Genomic DNA, 23,776 nt, shown 5'->3' on the forward strand with positions numbered 1-23,776 from the left:
ACACAGCATCAGTCATAGCTTTAAAGGAGAAGGAAAGGCAAAGTCACTTGGGGGTGCCAAAATGTTAGGCACCCCCAAGTGACTTGAATCGCATACCTTTTACCCCGGGCTGGTGCCCCTGTTAGGAGAGAACAGCACCAGCTCGGGGTACCTGCAACACTTCCTCCTTCCTGTATTGCGCATGCGCAGTAGAGTGAATAGTGGAATTTTAACAGAGAAGTCGGCTTTTCACTCTACTGCGCATGCGCCTATTGTGTTAGTCGCAGCGAAACAAAGCCGGAAGGAGGAAGCGCATCGCTGCAGGTACCCCGGGCTGCTCCTGTTTTCTCCTAACAGGGGCACCAGCCCAGGGTACGAGGTAAGCGATTAAAGTCACTTGGGGGTGCTTAACATTTTAGCACCCCCAAGTGACTTAGCCTTTCCTTCTCCTTTAAGAATATCTAGGAGAGCAAATGTCTATTCTCCCCTATTGTGCCTCTAACTGGCCTCAGACTAAGCCCCTCAGGCATTGCTTCAAGCTTCACAGTTTGGGAACCACTGATCTATAATGTCTTTCTTAAAGGAACAGTATCACCTAAAATTTTTTAAAGTAATTAAAATATAATGTGCTGCTGCCCTGCACTGGTAAAACTGGCATGCTTGCTATGGAAAGACTGCTATAGTTTATATAAATACCCTGCTGTGTAGCCATGGAGTCAGCCATTCAGGCTGGAAGAAAGGAGAAAAGGCACAGGGTACATAGCAGATAACCGATATGCTCTGTAGAATATAATATGGGTTTTATCTGTTATCTGCTAAGTACCCTGTGCCTTTTCTTTTTTGATTGCTGACGCCATGGCTATACAGCAGCTTTGTTTATATAAAATAGAGTATTCTTTCAGAGGCAAGCACACCAGTTGTACCAGTGCAGTACATTATATTGTTTTATACATGGTAGCCCTAATCTGGCTGGAGTCGGCGGTGGCAGGTGAGATGGGCCATGTTTTGTGCAAATGTCTGGGCTGTGCACAGGTCCTCAGCCAACTACAACTCTGTTCAAATAATAAGAAATCATTTTGTTATCACAGATGGTCAAATGATCTGCCAATTCTTTCAGAACTTAATTTGCAGCCAGTATCTGCCAATATATGGACACCTTTACCAACTAATGAGCTGGAAAGGAATATTTTTTCAATACATAGAAAAAAAACCCCATACAGATAATGTAATATTTGTCCAGAGTCAAACAGACAGTATTTCGGCCTATGTTTCCACTGTAGGAGCTCCATGTTGCTTGGGCATTAGAATGGAAAGTCGAATTTAGAAACAAAAAGCCAACTTTTCACTTTACTGTGCCTGCGCATCTGTACATTGGTCAGTTTCAAAATATAAAATAAGTTTATGGTGTACTGTGTATGAAATTGTGATAAGATGGCAAATTGGTGAAAGAAAGAAGGCTTGTTAACCAGATGGTGTCTGGTTTTGGGAACAACCCAAAGAACTACTGGCTAGGAGGCTACTGCACTACCCTATTAGCCATCCAAACCTGTCACTGCCAGTATGAATCGGGATACTGTTCAATCTTGGGTCTAAATCTGTAACTAAGCCTACGTCATTGTTGCTTTTTGTTTATTAAAGAAACTACAAACATTACTTAAATCTACATTTTAAACAAAAGACAAAAAATGAAAACAGTAAGGTTATTATAATAGCTCAGTTTGACTTTGCACCAGTGAAAAAAACTGGTCTGGCCTTTATTCTATCAGAGAAGCACTTTATTATGAATATTTTCTGTGAAATAGGACATTGTAACATAGTGTTTTTTTTTTTTTTTTTTACTACAATTGAAATTTATTAGGAGTCGGTACATTTTTGCAGACTCCGATTTCAGGTACCCAAAAATTGCTTCCAACTCCACAGCTCTGGTGAAAACATTAGCACAAAGGTTATATCATAGAAGTAATGCTACAAGACTTATGGCTGTAGCCAACTCATGGGCTCCCAGTGCATGCTTTGTGTATAATTCTGTTCCCTGTGACCAGAAGTGATATCATTGTCGAGGAAAAGCTAAAAGTTCCCATATTTTTGTTATTAATTTTTATAGATAATTATCCATAAGTATGGTACCATATATGATTCATCATTGCCTACATAATGGGAATGATTTGCAAAAAATGCTATATATATTGCCTTTAATGGAAAAGAAACCCCATTTATATATGGTGTACTGATGCTGATAAGAAAAAACTCAACCGGCACCCGACCCTAACCCACAAAATGTTGCCATGGTAAGACTTGCACCCATCCTGTATCAGCATCTTGTACGCTACTTCTATGTGTGCCTTAGCTGCCAAGTCAGGGAACCTTTGGGAGAAGAGGAAGAGTGTTCTTTCCCAGTCTGACCACACCCCACCCTCAGTTGCAGTGGTTGCCCACATTTCAACCCTTACCTGCCTGACCTGAGAGTAAACCCAGGGGCACTGCAGATTATGGGTCAACCCGCACATCGCTAATATGGTGGTCTGTCTTTAGAGGCCTTCCTCCCGAACTGCACCACAGTCAACCATTGCCCTGTTTGCTATTCCTGTTATTAAAATGCAGAGTGGGCGCCGAGGGGTTGGCAGCCACCATGTTGTCATAATTTTCCCAATTCTCTGGTGGCCAGAGACTTTAGTTGCACATGTTCTTGGCCAGTCATCACTACCAGACAGCTGGGGAAAGACAACAAGCAGCCAGAGATAGTGTCCACCAATTACTTTGCTTTTTATTAACAGGTATGCTGAGTGGGTATATGGTGAATATTGGGTTTCAATTGTGCTATGATTCAGGAGGGAAACTCCCCTTTATAAATGGGTTTCCTTGTGGTGACAAAAGACAGAAATTCTGTGAGGGCCTGGATTAAACATAGCAGCACCTGTGTGTGTCTGTAAGTATGTTATCTTGGTGATGGGCACTACTCAAACATCAGGTGATAGCCCTGTGAGTAGTGTTGCCACTATGTTTTTTTCTGCCAATGTTATGAATAGGGAAAACCCATAAAACATAGGAAGGCCAGTATTTTTTCCCAGAAAAGGTGGCAACCCTACTGCTGAGAAATGTACCCTGGGTGCCATGATGGGCCTCAGATTGCCCTGTACTCTATAGCTAGGGACTGTATTTCTTTTACTATGCAACTAACATTATAACATTTTGTTTTCCACCCTTTACTGACAAAGGGGCACATTTCATGAATAGGAATAGTCGGGCTGCATGTTTCCATTAACTGCTGATATAATATTTATACTCTTCCCAGTCCCATTAACACAAGCAAGAAGTGTATGTGTGTGGCAAGTGTATGTTCCGTGCGGGCGTACACACTCCGACGCGGGCTTTGCATTGGCCAATAAAGCTTTATTTGAAGGGAAAAAAAACCTCTCAGAGGAAAATTTGGCCTTTGACGCGCATAACCCTAGCGCCGGGAGCGCGCATCTCTCCCCCTCCCTCCCAGGCACTGGTGCGCAGGCGCCGTGCAGCTTACGGGAGGGGGGGAGGAGGCTGACATACACTGTCGGGATCCGTAGCTGGGAGAAGGAGCAGCCAGGGAAGTGTACATCGAGCCGGGTAACCCGGCGGATAAGGGGTCGGTTTGGAGAAAAATACCCCACAAGGCGCTGGGCTAGTAGCCGCCTCGCTGTCCCGCTGGCACCATGGTCATGGCCTATTTTCTGGAGAACTTTTGGGTAAGGTCCTGCTTCCTGGCCGGTATTCGGCCTCCTCCTCCCTGCCCTCTGGGCTCCCACTGGGGATTTGTACAGGGCTAGAGCTGCACATGTAAATGGGCCGCCTGCTCTTTCCTCTTATATGGGCAGCTGCAGGGGTCTCTTGGTGTCTATCTCCTGCATTAGGCTCCTGTACCCTGTGTCTCCACAGCTGTTGTTGAACTACAACTCCCACAACGGTGTGATTTATACTACTGGAAACCCTACAGATTGCTGATTCCTTTCCTGGGTTTGTGCTTGAAATTTCCTACCTCTTGTTCCTTCTGTTGTTAATCCACAGCTCTCAGTATCTGCTATCAGTAGGTGCAGGGAGTTGTAGTTAATAGGTAACAGGAGGAACACAGGTTGGACACTCCTGATGTGGCTATTCCTTGTGTTAGAAATACAATGTATCTTTAGCCTACTCTGCTAAGCACCTACAGAGGTTTCTGGGAGACTCACCCTCTAAATAAATAATGTGTTGGCAGTAGTTTTAGTGGTGTATTTACATCCAGTGGAGCTCTGTATAAATAGAGGATTGTATTAGTAATAATAATAGTAATAGATAAGTTTAACATATCTGTGCAGTATGCCCCCTGCTCCCCAATATTCTACTTAATAGAATATGGCAATTAATGTACTCTTATGATGCATATCTTGCTTTGGAAAGCAATCTACCCCCCTCCATGTCTTTATTATATAACCAGGCTTTTTTTTGGAGCCAGTACATATCCAGTTAGATAAATGAATTCAATAGCTATAAAATGCAGTCATTATCTCCTATACATGGGGATGACAATACAGGTTTCATATTTGGAAATTCTTTCTTGATACAACCAGAAGCTCTTCTTTACCGGTTTCCTTTAATCACACTTATAACACACTGGAACTCTGCTTAACTTTAGTACTCTGTATTAAAATCCTGAGTTACTGAGTTAAATGCTCTCTACATCCAGAACTGTTAGGGTAATGGCACTCGGGATATTTTGTCTTCTGTGATAAATCAAAGTTACTACAGATGTAGGAAGGCAACTTCAGGCTACTTTGGAAACAGGAAACAGAGCATATGTCTTTCCACCAATGAGCTGGTGCTAGAGGGAAGGAAACTTGGGATGTTTTGCCACCCTCTGTAGCACAGATTTACCGTAGGTGACAAAGAATCCCGTGTGCCATTATCCTAAATTAGCTGGCGTCTGCTACATTGTATTAGAAGACAGAACAAGGATAGCATAGAATATAAACAGCCCGACGGATACTGCCGAAACCACTAAAAATGTGTCATTAATGTATGTTGAAAAGTTGGTGAGACTTTCTTTTCATTATACTGAAATAAACAGTTTTGGGGTGGAGTTTCCCTTTAAAAATAGAATGCTTGCCTTACTATTAACTTTTAATGTGCAGCAGACAGTGATATTCCTAGACAATTTGCGGTTGCAGTTTGCTTACTTTGTATGACGCAACTTTTATTGTTCTGCAGAGCTCCAGTTTGGAGTTTGAACTGATATTGGGTAACTAGGGTCCCACTGACCATAGCAATGTAACGCTATTGGTATGACAAAGCTTAGATTAGAATTATTCTGAATATTATCGAATGTGGAAATATTTTTTCTGCTTTTGTAATCAGTCCCTGTTGCAAATCCCTAAGGCACATGGTACTGTTTTCTTTTTAGTAATAGCTATAGAATTGGTTTTGCTAAAAATAGGCAAGGGTATTTTCCTGATCCAGATGCCTACTTTAGGGCAGCGGGCATGTCAATTGAGAGACAAAGCCCCTGCATGGATTGCCTGGCGAGGGCGTGATTTTAAACTTTTTGACATAGCATATTCAGAGAGGGCAAAGCATGGCAGGCAAAAAATCTCTGCCTTCTATTGCCCTTAAGATGCCCATACAAGGGCAGATTTAAGCTTCTGATTTGGCCCCTTCAGACCATTTTGACTGCTTATCTGCCTGTGTATAGGGCCCTTCAATCATATGTAGCCTACAGTTGGGCCAATGTCGATTGGTCAGGTTTGATTTTCCTGTTAGATCAAGGACCACATTCTTGCCCCAACTGCCTGTATCCCATGTTGTTATGCAGTTGTTTGGCCCTCAGGGCAAACAATTTAATCAACCCTATATTAACCACATTAATCTCCCTGAAATACCATCCCACCAGCGAGTATGTAAATCGCCAGTGGGATGGCATACGTGGCGCCGCGATTTCCCCGAAATTGCAGAAGTTGCCTTAAGAGGAAACTTCTGCGATTTCCCCGAAATCGTGGTGCCGCGTATGCCATCCCACTGACGATTTATATACTCACCAGTGGGATGGTATTTCGGGGAGATTAGTCGCCTGCGACAGGGGAGATATATATAGATAGATAGATATAGATAGATAGATATAGATAGATAGATAGATAGATATAGATAGATAGATATAGATATAGATATATAGATATATAGATAGATATAGATATATAGATAGATATAGATATATAGATATATAGATAGATATAGATATAGATATAGATATATAGATATATATATATAGAGATATAGATATATAGATATAGATATATAGAGATATAGATATATAGATATAGATATATAGATAGATAGATATAGATATATATATATATATATATATATATATATATATATATATATATATATATATATATATAATATAATCTATCCAGAGAACCCCATGTCCTGGGCATTCTGTATATGAATTTCAGTACTACCACACAAGGAGATTTCACACCTGCAGTTAAATCTCTGCTATCGTGGGCGATTAATCTCCCCGAAATGCTTTTCCACCGGCAATTCAGTTTATTGCTGGTGGGAAAGCATTTCAGGGAGATTTGACCGCAGGCAACAAATCTCCCCTTGTACTATTGCCCTTAGGGCTTGCTGGTGTATGATTTGTTTTTCATGTATGTTCAAGGCCAAGTCTGGCATGGCTTTAATATAGGGCCTTCTCAAATAAATCCCTGAAATAGCTGTCTTTATGTTTTAGTGAATACATAATGAAGCCCCTATGCAGTTCTTAAGTTGCCTGCCCCTTTGTGTGATAGATCCTGTAAAATCTGTGTGTATGTGATTCTGTGGAACCATTTCTATAGAAAATTAGATTTTTCATTGACTGTTTTAGTCGTATGAGCAGTAGCTTGGAATGAGCCGTTGACCTGTGTAGTCTGCCTGTGGTCACCTAGGTTTTGGATTGAAGGCTCTGTTGTGTTGTATACAGCCATTCTCATAGCCTGAATATGAGCAGCGTGCTTGCATAAAATACTGACCTATCCAGGTATCTTGTTTTTCCAGTCAGTCATCACCCTTTATGTAATATCCAAGTGTTATGTTTTCCTCCTCATGTGAGCATAATTTTGCTATTTGGAGCTTCCTTGCTGACTTGCCCCTTCTCCCCCAGCATTGTGCTTTATGCCTTAAATAAACCTGCGAATTTAGCTTTAGAGAGTGTCAGTTTCTCAGGCAAAGTGTGGTCTTAGGGCTCTGGTACACGGGGAGATTAGTCGCCCGCGGCAAAACTCCCTGCTCGCGGGCGACTAATCTCCCCGAGTTGCCTTCCCTCTGCCATCCCACCGGCGAACATGTAAGTCGCCGGCGGGATGGCAGACGCGGCGGGGCGATTTCGGGAAATCGCCGAAAAAGCCTCGCGAGTCTTTTTCGGCGATTTGCGCGAAATCGCGCTGCCGCGTCTGCCATCCCGCCGGCGACTTACATGTTCGCCGGTGGGATGGCAGAGGGAAGGCAACTCGGGGAGATTAGTCGCCCGCGAGCAGGGAGTTTTGCCGCGGGCGACTAATCTCCCCGTGTACCAGAGCCCTTAAGCTGGTGTGAAAGGGAAGGAACCTGCTGCCTGCGTTACTGTAGGACAAACTGGGCAAGTGTGAGTGATTTTTTATATTAAGGTTTGTATTCCATGCTTTATATTTTAAGCTGCAGTTGAGATTGTCCTTTTCTGATGTTGCTTGGAAGAGCATCTGTCAAAGTGTTTGACTTTAGTACAGCACTCTGACATGTGCAGCACTGTTTAGATTTCCAAAATTCCAAAAACAAGGATTTTAAGCCTGCATGTTAGCCAGTAGGAAATGTTTAACCCCACTATGCCTTCCTTGAGATAGGAAAAAACGTGTACAGTAGAATCCAAAATTCATGTTTTCTTGGAATTAATGCCATTTTTTCCAGTGCCATAAGGCAAACTGCATTTTTAAAAAAATTTTTAGATTAACATTTTTCCAGACTTTGTGCCATTTTGACGTTGTCCCCTGTAAACTTTAACATCTGGGTTCTGTAGTATTTTTTACTTTAATGCAGCTTTAAAGGATAAGTAATGAAAAAATAATAAAAGTCCTTAAAAGGCTATACAGCCCCCAGGATAACATACCTTTCTCCCTGCACTCAGTTTCATGTAGATTCTGTATCACAGGCAGCTCAACTTCAGCTCTCTCTGGTACTTCTTAAGATGGCCATACAGGGACGAATTGTAGCTGCCGATATCAGTCCCGTAGACCAATTCGGCAGCTTATCTGCCCGTGAAGGGGCACAAGTGCATGCTTGAAAACCACCTGCCCCCCCGCACATTCGCAACAGCGTCCATTTAAACGAGAAGGAAAGGCTAATTAAGAGTTAATCTCAAGCTGCAGGCATACCTTTAGTTGTCTCAATAGTGCCCTTAAGTCTCCCCATATTTCACCTGTTCAGATAATCAGAAGCCAAACAGGAAGAAAAAATGCTGAGCTGTGTAAAGAAAGTTCCCATAATGCCTCACTCCTGCACAGACACCCAGGCCAAATGAACATGCTCAGTTAGTTAGACTATGAGTCAGCTTCCTGCTGATTGGCTCAGATCCACATTTCTAAGGGTGGGGAGTGAGTTCTTAGCATTCTTGAGGGAGGGGGGAGCAGGAGAGAGAAGACATGTGTCTCTGGCACAGGAATTACAGACACAAGAAATCTTTTCACAGAGAAGTCAGTGCAGCGTTTCTGTGAGTACTTATGGCTGTATTTACATAGACCTTTCTGATAAAGCTTACTTAGTTTTTACCTTTCTTTCTCCATTAAACTCAAGAGAGGTCCCTATCGGCATCTCTCTTTCAGTCTCGGTGTGGTGACCTGGTTGCCTAGTGTGTCCCAAGCCTTTACATTTTTTCTGAAGAAGGTATAGATTGTGGGCTCATTTGGTTTCACACGTGCATAACCTAACCACATCTGTTGTGCAGATAAATTGAGGCATCCCCACAGGAGTGTATTTCCTGAGCTGGTTTCTCTCACCACAAGCCTGTCTCGAGGGAGGCATTGTGGTTTAACATGAAACTTATACCTTTCACTATTGATTTTGCTGAGGTTTGTGAATTAAGACTTATTTTATCACTCGGTGCTTCGCCTGCTGCTGATACTGTATTTTTTGGGATTAGTATTTTGTGAGTTAAGCATCCCTCTATGGCCATGTGGGTTCTGTCAGGCTCTACAATATTTATTACCTAGGTTTGTTATGGTCTAAAATACATTTATCTTTCCTTCATATGTTCTCCATATTAAAGGGGTGGTTCACCTTTAAGCAACTTTGCAATTGGCCTTCTTTTATCTGTTTATTATTTTTTGTATAGTTTTTGAATTATTTGCCACCTTCTTGCTCTAACTCAGGGGGCTCAAACTCAATTTACCTGGGGGCCGCAGGAGGCAAAGTCAGGATGAGGCTGGGCCGCATAAGGGATTTCACAAAAAATTGGCTTTCAAGGGATAATGCAAGGCACGGCGGGCGGGAGCTGCTGATTGCAGAAATTACGTTATGCCATCATAACAGTTATTATGGGAAGACGTTCTGTGTGCACAATTAGCTCCTTAGCAGCTAATTGTGCACACAGAACGTCTTCCCATAATAACTGTTATGATGGCATAACGTCATTTCCGCAATCAGCAGCTCCCGCCCGCCGTGCCTTGCATTATCCCTTGAATCGCAATAAAAATTGCGATCCATTCATTGCTTTTGAGAAGGCGTTGGTGAGGGCCACAAAATATTGTACTGTTGTGTGAGGCTACAGCTTTATTGTTATTGTTACTTTTTATTACTTATCTTTCTATTCAGGCCCTCTTCCATTCATATACCAGTCTCTCATTCAGTCCATTGCCTGGTTGCTAAGGTAATTTTAACCCTAGAAACCAAATAGCTGCTGAAATTCCAAACTGGATAGCTGCTAAACAAACATTAAAATAATTGAAAATTATAAAAAAAAAAAAATGAAGACCAACTTTCTCAGAATATAACTCTCTACATCATACTAAAAGTTAATTCAAAGGTGAAAACCCCTTTAAAAGTCAAATATTTTTTTTCATAAGCCTGTATAAGGGTAAAAATGTTTGTTTCCTCTCTGTAGGGTAAGTTTCCACCTAGGTTACAAGCTGCAAGCTAAAAAGAGTGGAAGATTTAGCGGGCAGTTGACATTTACTGTTTCTAGAGCAATGAATGCTGTGTTTATTTACCAGATTAATTGGCAAAAAGAACCTAGCTATTGGTTTAGAACTAGTCATGTACCTTGATGACTGTATTCTATTGTAGGGGGCTATCTCACTGTATTCAGGGGGATTATAGGGGCTCCTCAATAAACACTATGGGGACCCAATTTTAGGCCTTGACCCAAAGGTTAAGAATCCCTGAATTAAGGCATACCAGGCATCTTCTATTGCTAATTTGGACAACATCAGAGCTGCTATGGATGACAGTACTTTTATTGGGGTAACAAACCTGTGGACCGTTACCATGAATATATACATTTAGCATATATATATTTTTGGGCTTTACTTGGTTTGTTCTGCCCATCTACAAAATCAGTGAAGAAATCGGAAGAACTTGGCTATTCCAAGGATGTACAAAACATTCATACTTTCAGCATTTTAAATCCGTTTTTGTCATTTTTACTTCTGGAGTCCCCTTTGGGGTCAAGCAAATATTTGGGGCACCCCTGAGCACGTAGAAAAGTTTTAGATATATCAAAATGTTTTTGGATCAGCCAGTCAGCAGAAATTCTAAGAATATCTAGTATACAGTGGCTTGCAAAAGTATTCGGCCCCCTTGAACTTTTCCACATTTTGTCACATTACAGCCACAAACATGAATCAATTTTATTGGAATTCCACGTGAAAGTCCAATACAAAGTGGTGTACACGTGAGAAGTGGAACGAAAATCATACATTCCAAACATTTTTTACAAATAAATAACTGCAAAGTGGGGTGTGCGTAATTATTCAGCCCCCTTTGGTCTGAGGGCAGTCAGTTGCCCATAGACATTGCCTGATGAGTGCTAATGACTAAATAGAGTGCACCTGTGTGTAATCTAATGTCAGTACAAATACAGCTGCTCTGTGACGGCCTCAGAGGTTGTCTAAGAGAATATTGGGAGCAACAACACCATGAAGTCCAAAGAACACACCAGACAGGTCAGGGATAAAGTTATTGCAGGCTTAGGCTACAAAAAGATTTCCAAAGCCTTGAACATCCCACGGAGCACTGTTCAAGCGATCATTCAGAAATGGAAGGAGTATGGCACAACTGTAAACCTACCAAGACAAGGCCGTCCACCTAAACTCACAGGCCGAACAAGGAGAGCGCTGATCAGAAATGCAGCCAAGAGGCCCATGGTGACTCTGGGGGAGCTACAGAGATCTACAGCTCAGGTGGGGGAATCTGTCCATAGGACAACTATTAGTCGTGCACTGCACAAAGTTGGCCTTTATGGAAGAGTGGCAAGAAGAAAGCCATTGTTAACAGAAAACCATAAGAAGTCCCGTTTGCAGTTTGCCACAAGCCATGTGGGGGACTCAGCAAACATGTGGAAGAAGGTGCTCTGGTCAGATGAGACCAAAATGGAACTTTTTGGCCAAAATGCAAAACGCTATGTGTGGCGTAAAACTAACACTGCACATCACTCTGAACACGCATCATGCTCTGGGGGTGCTTCTCTTCAGCAGGGACAGGGAAGCTGGTTAGAGTTGATGGGAAGATGGATGGAGCCAAATACAGGGCAATCTTGGAAGAAAACCTCTTGGAGTCTGCAAAAGACTTGAGACTGGGGCGGAGGTTCACCTTCCAGCAGGACAACGACCCTAAACATAAAGCCAGGGCAACAATGGAATGGTTTAAAACAAAACATTTCCATGTGTTAGAATGGCCCAGTCACAGTCCAGATCTAAATCCAATCGAGAATCTGTGGCAAGATCTGAAAACTGCTGTTCACAAATGCTGTCCATCTAATCTGACTGAGCTGGAGCTGTTTTGCAAAGAAGAATGGGCAAGGATTTCCGTCTGTAGATGTGCAAAGCTGGTAGAGACATACCCTAAAAGCCTGGCAGCTGTAATTGCAGCAAAAGGTGGTTCTACAAAGTATTGGCTCAGGGGGCTGAATAATTACGCACACCCCACTTTGCAGTTATTTATTTGTAAAAAATGTTTGGAATCATGTCTGATTTTCGTTCCACTTCTCACGTGTACACCACTTTGTATTGGTCTCTCACGTGGAATTCCAATAAAATTGATTCATGTTTGTGGCTGTAATGTGACAAAATGTGGAAAAGTTCAAGGGGGCCGAATACTTTTGCAAGCCACTGTAAGCCCAAATCTCACCCTGAACATTCTAATCACCCCCTTTAATATACTTCAGAGAAAGGTCCAAACATAAATGTGTTTTGCATGTGTGCACATACATTTTTAGTTAATTGTTATTCATTGCGCACCTTTATAACTGTATATGTGAATGGTTTTGGTGTGTAAAGATAGAGAAGAGGGAACTGATGTGAAGCAGAAAGTCAAACACATTTCCAATGTAAGGTTTATATACTGGAAATTGACTTTTTGGAAAATATTTTTGAATTTTATGCAATGCTGTTTACCCTTTAATTCACAGGGATGTGTCTCAGCAATCCTTTTATTTAGGTAATAACATGAGACATTTTGATTACTATAAATGTCTGTGTTTGGGATATTTTTTTCTGCTGCGTTATTAAAGGAAAAAGAAAGTCAAAGTCACTTGGGGTGCCAAAATGTTAGGCACCCCCAAGTGACTTTGACCACTTACCTTTTACCCCGGGCTGGTGCCCCTGTGAGGAGAGAACAGCACCAGCCCGGGGTAGCTGCCGGCGCTTCCTTCTTCCTGACTTGTTGCGCGCGCATGCGCAGTAGAGTGAAAAGCCGAACTTAAACATTAAAGTCGGCTTTTTACTCTACTGCGCATGCGCCCACTGCTGGCATTTCAGCAACGGAAGCCGGAAGAAGGAAGCGATCCGCTCCAGGTACCCCGGCTGTAGCTGTTTTCTCCTAACAGGGGCACCAGCCCGGGGTACGAGGTAAGCGGTTAAAGTCACTTGGGGGTGCCTAACATTTTGGCACCCCCAATGATTTTGCCTTTTGTTTTCCTTTAAACATGGCACCTAATTGTCCATTTCCACTTTATACTGGAAGTTTAGTACAGGTATTGGCTTCCCTAAAAGTTTAGAATTACGGAAAAGTCATCCCTCATAGAGTCCATTTCAAGCAAATAATTCTAATTTTTAGAAACAGTTTCCTTTTTCTGTGTAGCAACAAAACACCACCTTGTACTTGATCCTAACTAAGCTGTATGAATCCATTTTGGTGGCAAGACATTCCTACTGGGTTTTATTGATTAAATGATTTTAGTAGGCTTGAGGTATGGTGATCCAATATACAGAAAACCCCTAGTGCTTTTTATTAGAGCCTGAAGACAAGCAATAGAGCATTATGAGGCACATTCAAGCATTTCCTTTTAAAGGAGAAGGAAGGCTAAGTCACTTGGGGGTGCCAAAATGTTAGGCACCCCCAAGTGACTTTAATCGCTTACCTTTTACTGTGCTGGTGCCCCTGTTAGTAGAAAACCGCACCAGCCCGGGGTACCCGCGAGTGAGTGTCTCCTCTTCCTGCTTCTGTCTTCGCGCACTTGCGCAGTACAGTGAAAAGCTGAACTTTATCAAAAAAGTCTGCTTTTCCACTCTACTGCGCATGCGCCGGCCCAGGGATGGTGCGATTTTCTCCTAACAGGAGCACCATCCCGGGGTAAAAGGTAAGTGATTAACATTTTGGCACCCCAAAGTGACTTAGCCTTTCCTTCTCCTTTAAAGGGACCTCTTTCCTCCTTTGCCTCTTATAACGTGGAACTTAATCTCATTTATATATATTTGTTGCAGAATTTCTGCTCATTATTTGCTGCTGGGTATCCTAGTATTGCTAAATAAATAAACCATACATACCTACATACATACCACACAATATGAGGCGGCATTGGGGGCATTTAGCTCTGAGTAGAAAACCTGTCAGCTCCCTAAAGATATGCTTTATAAAACTCATTATCGGTATTTATCTGTTCTGTTATTGAATCTCGGTGGTACTATCTTTAGATAAAAGAAAAGAGGCCTGGTGCACCACTGTTTTTACAAGGGGAGTTCCTTAACCCAAATCAGGGTGGTGCCCATGATTTAATTAAAACACAAATAATTAAGAACTATGTGAAGAATCTATTCTGGCACTCACTACTCACCACCCAAAACACCATCCTTGGTGCAGTAACCATCTATTAACACAACACATCAATAAATAAATAACAGGCTCCCACAGAGGCCACCAGGCGTTAATTGTAATGTACAAAAATAATTCATGGGATAATATACACAACATCAGCCATTGCAAAAAATAGTAGGCAGTGGCATTATTTTGTGTACCAAGCGTTATCATTGTGTTTGTCCTGTGTACCAGAAATGATTTCTCTCTACATTTTTCTGTCATTCCTAGGGGAACACAGGCACCATAAGGTCTTATTGTACAGCGCTGCGGAATATGTTGGCGCTTTATAAATAAATGTTAATGTAATAAGGTTGATCCCCTCTCACTCTTTAAGAGGCAGGGCACTTAAATAAGAAATCCCTCCCTCCCCCTATTATCCAGGCTCTGTGTCCTGCCTCCCTCAGATGTTTTAGTGCCCTCTCAGGAGAAGGCATAAGGGCTTCCCTTCGTGGCAGCATGATTCTTTATTTTATTTTTGCAATGTGCGTTCCTACAGTTTATACAGAGGAGGTGGCCACATAAGTTTCAAGGGAAATCACTCCAGTGGCAAGGAAATCTTTGCTATCAGAGGGCCACTTCTCCCCACTGTACAGCTGGCCAGACAGTCTGACAGGGGAGTCCCAACACAGGTGGGGTTGGGGTTTCCACGGGGCTCCATATACTGCTGTGTTGAATGGGATGCCTGGTCCGGGAGCTACTGGCAGGGAATTTCAGGTACTATAAAGGGATCCAGGGTAATGGGCATTCCACCCGTGTTTACCCAACTAGTCCGGAGATGGGAATACCAATTGCTGAAATGATGGTGTAATGCGACAATGCAAAAGTCCCAGTTTTTTGGGGGGTTTTTTTGCGAGGTATTGGGACCCTCAGGCGGCAGGTTGGACACACTTGTGGCACAGTAGCCCCAGGTTTTGATTGTATGCGTTTCCTCTTCTGGCTCTTATTCCATGCTTTTTGAAGGTACAAATGAGCCAGGATTTTGGCCAAACAGCATGGTTCTCAGAACTATTACAAATGTCAGTAGAAGATCCCTGGAGTCTTCCTCTAAGGGAGGATCTTTTGCTTCATGGACCAATTTCACACCCAGATCCAAGGCTTTTGAATCCAACATTCTAATGTTGGATTTTGACTATGCTCTTTGGCCCGCAGTAACATTGTGTTTGGCGTGTATTTTCTGATTGCTGCATAGCATGTCTTCATTCGACTGATTTTTGTCAACTATACTGGAATTTCTTCAGGATGGGCTGTCCAAGGGCCTTAGTCTCTCTCATTGAAGTTTCATGTTTCTGTGCTATCTGTCTTTTCTCAACTGGAAATTGCGGATCTTCCTGGTGTTTTTCTTTATGGAATGAAACACGTGGCTCCACCATTCAGGACCCAATCCCTCTTTGGAATATAAATCTAGTCTTGAGGACTCTTTGAAACTCAGGAAGTTTCCTTATCCTATCTTTCCTGGAAGGTGGTCTTGGTGGCAGTTTGATCAGCTGGATGTGCGAAGTTGGTGTTTTTTATTGATCTCCTTACTTTGTCCTTTGTTTTTCAGAAGGATAGAGTTATTCTACATACAGTCTGTGGCTTTCTCTGAGAGGTTGTTTTGGACTTCCATATTAACAAGGAAGTGGTTTTGCCCCTTTTTTTCTGCCAGTGAAATCTGGAAAGGAGTAAAAACTGCATTGTTTTGATCTGGTTAAGTCATTAAACTTTTAGGAAGAAGGACACTTTGTGCTTTATTTTGGGCCTCCAAGGGCACATGTGCTTCTAAGAATCCCATTGCTAGAGGCACAGTCTCCTCCAGTGTGAACATCAGCTCATTTCACTATCATCTTCATCTTTGGTGTGTGCGCTTGCTAGTCAGCAGGTTTGGGCTGTGCTATCACTTATTGACCCTTGCATCACTGCTACACACATAGTTGCTCTACCCTTTATTTGCCAGAACCTAACCAGATTGGGCTTTCTAAATACACAAATAAAGTAGTCCTTGTTTATATTTGTGTCACTGTCCTTTCCCCTATATAAACCTACATCAATGTGCTAAGTCTCCTATGCCTGTCAAATTTAGACATTCAATGGCTGTAATGCCAATAATTTGCTGATTTGAAAGAAGTTGCATCCTTGGGATATTGGGAGCTGGTGATGACATGGATAGGATTTTGGAAATAGTGCAATGGGGCCATTTGCTGGCAGTTCTGCAATGCTTTCTATGCAGAGGCCTGGTTAAATGCATGCAGTAGTTCAGGTACCTTGTCCTTTAATAATATGACCTCACCAGTCCTGTGTTGAGCAAAAAGATCATTTTTATATCTGCGATAGTTCCCTGATAACTTTTGGGATTGTTTTGCATTAAAAAGCATTAAAATGCTGTGTGACAAAAGCCCCAGAGCTGAATGTGTGTTGGTTGGTTTTGCTTTGCTTCTGTATTGGAGACCTATAGTAAGTTTACTAGCCATCCATAAACTCTATAGAAGGCTGGAATGCATTTTAGGAATGTTAGGTGTGCCCTGTATGCCTGCCTGATCAGTAGACACTCGGCAATAAGATGGGTGCCTGCAAGTCTTGTCAATAAGGTGACGTTTTGCTGATTAATTCGCTTAATCCTTAAAGCATGATTGTATATGCCCTGTTTGCTTGCCCTGTGCTCCTGCTTTACACTGCATATCTTGCTTGCCACTAGTAGTCTCTTAACAAATGTACACGTTCAGTTATATGCCACATTATCTTTAGTCAGAAAATATATTGTATATTATTTTTAAACTAGAGGATTGGTGTACTGGAGTGCTTTAATGTGGGGCATTCCTTGCTGTTGTTTCTAACAACCTTACCTGCAAGTGAGCGATCTTCGTCTTTCTTTGCAATCCCGGGCCACTGCTTGCACAGTATAATGATAAAGCCAACCCTTTTGTTAAGGTTTGGCTTTTCACTCCACATGCGCAAGACGTGCAAAGACAGAGGCAGGCAGTGGATGGCTCACCTGATGCTCAGGCGTCTTCAAAATTTTCTACCCTGGGCACTCAACAAGACATCTGATATCCAAGGCTTTTGCCTATATCCGTTACCTCATCAACCCACCATACACGTGCTAAATATCATACGAAACCTCATTTTATACGATAATAGCGGTGCATGTATGGTCACCTTAAGTCTACTAAAAAATCATTTTAACATTATTATAATGTTAATATCATTATAATTAAACCCAGTAGGTTTGTTTTGCCTCCAGTAAGGATTAATTTAATCTTAATTGTGATCAAGTGCAAGGTACTGTTTTATTATTACAGAGAAAAGGGAAATCATTTATAAAAAAACATAACTATAAAAACTCCTGCTTTCTGGATAACGGTTTCTAGAGAACATATTCTATATTTGTATAATGAAGAAAGTGCAACTGATCTGGCCAAAAGCGCTACAGACACAAAAATGGGATTGATCGATGCTCTTTAATGGCCTCATGTTGTAATAGTAATTCCTTCAGTGTAAAGGTCCCCATACACGGGCCGATACTAGCTGCCGATATCGGTCTCTTAGACTGATTCGGCAGCTAATCGGCCTGTGTATGGACTACCTTTAGTGCATACATTTTCCAAAACAGGCATTTCTCTGTTCTGTTCAGTCCAGCTTTGTTTAACTTAGCCAGAAGATAAGAATCAGGTTATTATTTTGATAAACAGAGAGGTCGCTTTACTGTCACTTCTGGATTATTTTGTGTCTCCTCTAATGGACACTGTTTACATACAATTAACCAGCCTGACAAGTTAAAAGGGAAAACATGCTGATGCGTCTTTCCTGTTGGCGGTTTCCAGCCGGCAAAGAATTGATTGAAAGTTCCCCTGCCACTTCCTATGGACTGTAATGTGAACTGCCTGAAAGTGGAGAGGTGCTGATAGAGACCTACATTTGTTTAATCAGTAGCTCACCTGGACCCACTACCTGATCTGACCCGAACTGCTCTATCTTTAACCCCGCCCACTGGGCGCAATAAAACTTAAGTGGTACCATTGAACAGAAGTGGCATAATCTGAGGTCAGATGAAATGAAAGAGCAGTGGAAACTTACATTGCAACCAGCTGACCCACGCCCATATCCACTTCCTCATATCCTACCAGTAAAATATTTTTAAGGGTAACCTTTGCTGCTATAGGGCTCAGCCTAAAAATGTTCCCTGGACAAACAAGCTATTTGTGGTCTAGTTTATTTGCATTGTTCAGGTATGGGACCTGTTACCCAGAATGCTTGGGACCTGTGGTTTTCCATAATTTGGATCTCCATACCTTAAGTCTGCTAAAAATTATTTAAACATAAATTTAACCCAATTGCATTGTTTAGCCTTCAGTAATGATTAATTGTTGAACTGTTTTAGAATTACAAAGAAAAATCATATATGTTTTAAAAAATTTTAATATCTGATTAAAATGGCAGTCTTAAGGTGGCCATACATGGTCATACAAGATTCTTCTTCTACTAATATCCCCACCCATGGGTGGGCGATATCGGGCCAATTCCCCAGGGCCAAACGATCAAATTAAAACAGTGTGTATAGGCACCCGATTGAGATCTGGGCAATTTCAGACCAAATGTCAGTTTTCAGGCCCATCATTACACGGCCGATAAGCTGCTGAATCAGTCTAAATGACCAATATCAGTAGCTAGAATCAGCCCGGGTATGGCCACCTTAAGGCAGATGACTTTCCCATAATTCGTTTTTGACTTACCAAGTTATATTTTGTAAGTAAAAAAAAAAGTAAATAATAATATACATATATAATGAATAGTTTTTCTAATTGAGTGAAACTATGGTATGTGTGTGTGTGTGTGTGTGTGTGTGTGTGTGTGTGTGTGTATATATATATATATATATATATATATATATATACACTATTGTGTATATACCAATTGTATATACTAGACAGATAAAAAGATAGAGGAGATATTTATATTTACTTTAAGATAAGGGATCAGAAATCTTTACCTGAGTCCTATGAGACTGTTGCTCTCCTGGAGATGAATTTTTGCATTGGGCTGGCCAACTGGCCCCATGCATAACCAGGCGCCCACTCACTTGGTGTAGCATCATAATTTTATTACAGTCCAACCCTCTAAAACATGGTCAGCAGATGGTCAATTTAATTTCTAGGCTTCACATTTTCTGATCAGAACTGTGTTCTACACTTCTGATCATTAACAAACCCAGTCTGTGCTGGTCCCAGTGTTATTCTTTTATGTGTTGACAGGTTTGTTTCATTTACTGCCCTGCAAATAAGCAATGTGAATAGTTAACTTTGTGATAAGTGTCTTATAGGCAGAATTAGGGCAATAAGGAACTGAGAAATGCTGGGACAGTCCAGATATACATACATAAGTACAAAGCTATTGATTTATTGGAACTCCACAAGGCAAAGTGCAGGGAATAGTTATCCACATGTACAGATGCTGGCTCTACAAGGTCACTGCTGCTTATTGCATAAAAGTGCTGGGATTAAGCTGCATTTGCTCAGGCATCTCTTCCTGCTGTATAATCTGATATTAATTTGGTTTTCTCTGATCCAATACATAGAAGTCCCTGGCTGTTTTATAATGAGGTTGTAATCTGTAAAGGATATGCCACTAAAACGTTTCTAATGAAGTTTGGATGTTGATTTAGTCTTGCTGATCCCTTCTTTCCTGTAGGGACATTTTGACTCCTGTTACATTCTCACTGTGTAGGAGTGTGTAATTTTCATTCCTATTTATACCTATGAATGAAAAGACATGTATTTAAAGGGGTTGAAAATAAATAATAAAAAATAAAAATAAAGAGCAATAGTTTTTGTCTGCCTGGTCAGTGACCCCTATTTGAAAGTTGGGAAGAGTCAGAAGAAGGCAAATAATTAAACTATAAGAGATAAAAAATGAAGACCACTTGGAAAGTTGCTAAGAATTAGCCATTCTATAACATACTAAATGTTAACTTGTAGGGAATCACCCGTTTAACTATGTACAGCCAAACTTGAGTGGGCACATATCGGGAATGTCTGTGGTTGCCACAGCTGGCAGGACTCTGGGGGTGCTACTCACCATTGCAGGGCATTAGGGCTTTTATAAGGCCATTAGGACATAATATTGTAATTCTGGGGGTATTTATGTTTTTGCCCTTCAGAGCCTTCTCTGGACTTCCTAAAGCAGGGGTGTCAAACTCAGTCACATAAGGGGGACGAAATCTAAAACACAGGCTAAGTCACGGACCAAATTTTTTATGAATATACTTAGTAAGATACTAAGGGGTATATTTATCACAATGTGTAAAAAGTGGAGTAAGACATTACCAGTGATGTTGCTCATAGCACCCAAAAGATGCTTTGCTACTGTTGAAATCTGATTACTGATTGGATGTCTTGGGCAACATTACTGGTAATGCTTCACTCCACTTTTTACACAGCATGATAAATATACCCCTTAGTCTTAGTTACTATGTGAGGAAAATGGAAATTAATCAGGCTGGATGGTCAGACACACTCACCAAGGGCCACATAAAACAGCCAGGTGGGCCGGATTTGGCCCCCGGGCCTTGTGTTTGACATATATGTCCTAAAGCTTTGAGGGATGAATTAGGTGTGAACTAAGTCTGCATCAAGCCGATGCTGTCCCCGATCCGATGGAAATATCAGACCTGCCCGATTGAGATCTAGCTGATTTTAGGTCAGATGTTGGTCGGCCAGGCCCATCATTTGTGCCCATACAGGGGCCGATAAATTCCTGAAACAGTCAAAAGGACCAATATCAGCAGCTGAAATTGGCCTGTGTATGGCCACCTTTAAGCAGAGGATTATCCATTATGGACCAACCCAAACTAGGGGGAACATTATAGATAGCCTGCTATGTATTTCTTTGACAAGCGAAACTGAAAGGATGTTAATTTCCTTACAGAAAGTTGTTTCTCTGTACTGTTTCTTGGCATCCATTTTTGTTTTTAGCATATTTTCTGCATTGGTAGGAAAGGTTTTACTTCTTTCTCTTTATAAAAAAACAAGAATTTTTCTGTGGGTTTTGCCATTTTTTTCCCCTCAAGCTCTGACCTCATCTCCCCAAGAACGCTTAATAGCGAGCCTCAGACTGGCACACCGCTTCCAATGTATATTTCCAGTACCTATCCCACAGCGTGCTAAGTTGGAGAGATTTCTTCTCTCTTTGCTAAGGAGCCAACAACTTTGTTTTTCCTGATAAAGTTTTCATATAATTCTTCAAGTGATTGTCTTCATTTTGCACTAACCCTAGAGCATACTTTAAACACAGTGCAAGCTATTGCCCGCTATCTAGCCCACACAGAGACATGGAGTAAATTGTATGGACCTATCATTACAAAAGATAGAAAGCTATGGCTCCCTACAAGTCAACCATTAGTTTTTAGATTATTATTTGTATTGTGAGATCATTTCAGTTGGCAGGCAGGGTGGTTCCTTAGAACCTCAAAGTTCTACCAGAGCTTTGGCCACATCCTGGCAGCCAAATTACTGTTGCTGAGTACTTTCATGCCTTATTATAAGATAAACATCTTGTTCTCTCTAGATGCCAGGTTTGAGAGGAAATATTTTCAGGCTATAATAATTTTTCCTTTGTGAGCATTATGTGTCCCTCTTTTCTTTAGCTTTCACATGTCCCATGTTTGAAAAAAATTGCTTCTTAGCAATATTTCTGTTGTGATGTTACATTTGCTTGCCTACTTTTATCAGTTTGGACTGGTTACTATGTACCCAGTGTTCCCTCTGATTTCTTCTTGGCTGTGTGTGCGCTTTTTAAAAAAAAAAAACATGTGTGCACTAAAAAAAACTAGTGTGCGCAGTACCAAATTGTGTTTTCCCACAAAATTTTTTGTGCACACCATATTTCATTGTTTGCCCTGGTCTCAAAATTTGTGTGCATGTGTACAAGCGCACAGCTTAGAGGGAAAAGCAGTTGTATTTCATGGGAAAGTCTTAAGTTGGCCATAAAATATTAAATCAGCTTGTTTGGAGAGCAGCTCTTTCCCCTTACATGCTCACCTAAGGTGAGCAGTAGTGGGCTAATCCAGTTGTTTGGCCATCAGACTTGCCTGATCAACATCTGGCCGTTCTTTGGTCAGATATCAGTTGGGTAGGTCTGTAAAGGTGGCCATACACGTAGCAAGTTTGATCTTTTATGCAACTATTGGCCGCACGAAAGATCGTTCCCACCCTCCACTGACGTTCGGAGCTGAATGTGGAGGTAGAAACAATAGAAATTCTACCTCCTTCTGCCTTTTCAGCCCTGAATGCAGATTTTGTTGGGGCACCTTCAATGGCACCCTATCAAAATCTTTTAACCTGGCCGATCAGTGAGTTGACGGATATCCGCAGCCTTTTGCGATATCGGTCGCCTCGTCGAGCCACCATACACGCACTGAATATCGTATGAAACAAGGTTTGGTGCGTGTATGGCCAGCTTAAGAGTGCCCCATACACACTCAGATAAGCTGGCAAATCTGAAGGCCCTGAATCAGCCGTCTGTGTATTGCCACCATTAAGGTAGCATTTACATGAATAAGTAGGCAAAAGAATGGTCTCTCTTTTTCAAATGTTCCCCTAAGCCCTAGTTCCTAGCCAGCAATCAAAGTAACTAAATATCTTGTATAGAGTAATATCAATAATAATATGTATTTGTCTGATTCAAGTTTTATCTGTTTTAGGAAGCAGATTGTATCTAAAAGCTTGTATACTTTGTTTCTGTAATCCACAATTCTTTTTTTTTTTAGAAATACATTTTGTTTTTAGGGAGGTTCTTTCTTTATTTCCTGTGAATAACTCTGGAATGTTTTTGTGCCAGTAGTTTGTTTCCATGTCTTATCATTAACTGCTCACTGAAAAGTGCTCATTTATTCAGAGGCGGCTTGTTTTGTTTCTCTGTGTCAACACTAATTGTAACCAAACTTTATATCGTATCATCTTCTTACAGTTTCTTAATATGAGTCAGGTATTTTTCTTTGTAGTGTTAATTAAATAATGTTAATATTAGGCTAAATATACATTCCTATGAGAGCACAGGAACTTATTGCTGTGACATTGTAATGTAGCTTAAATATTTTGCTTTCCATGGCAATAATGTAAAATAAAATTTGTTTCTGAAACTATAGGATTTTACATGATATTTCACATTATTGGCTCTGTAACCTCCCCTTGTTAGCAGAAACTGAGATGAATAAAATCACTGTGCTAAAACTGCACACTTGCGGATTTTCTGCCCAAAATGAGCCCCCTGTGCACAATGACAACCAGATGGTAAATACTGAATACGAATGAATATTTGTCACCTTCAATTGTCCAGTGCTTTAACGTCACATGACTTTAAAGATTTGGATTTAGCTTAAGTATTTGGCCCAATCTGCATTTCACAGCAAGGGCAAGGATTCGGCCAAGTAGTTATCAAAATTCTGGCTTTGGTACATCATGAAAGAGTTTCTTAGGTTACTTCCATCAGCAAAGTATTAATTTAAGCCTCTTTAAAATAATTT

General features: G+C 41.2%; 1 protein-coding gene across 1 annotated transcript in view; it reads left to right on the forward strand.

The window, feature by feature from the left end:
* Nucleotides 1–3,531: 3,531 nt before the first annotated feature.
* fcho2 (FCH and mu domain containing endocytic adaptor 2) overlaps nucleotides 3,532–23,776 on the forward strand; it is a 73,320-nt gene continuing 53,075 nt past the window's right edge. Inside the window, 1 exon segment of the mRNA NM_001142071.1 lies at nucleotides 3,532–3,698. Coding sequence (NP_001135543.1) covers nucleotides 3,666–3,698 — 33 coding nt within the window. The 5' untranslated portion in view covers nucleotides 3,532–3,665.

This window comes from Xenopus tropicalis, chromosome 1 (assembly GCF_000004195.4).
Source record: "Xenopus tropicalis strain Nigerian chromosome 1, UCB_Xtro_10.0, whole genome shotgun sequence".
Lineage (NCBI taxonomy): Eukaryota > Metazoa > Chordata > Amphibia > Anura > Pipidae > Xenopus > Xenopus tropicalis.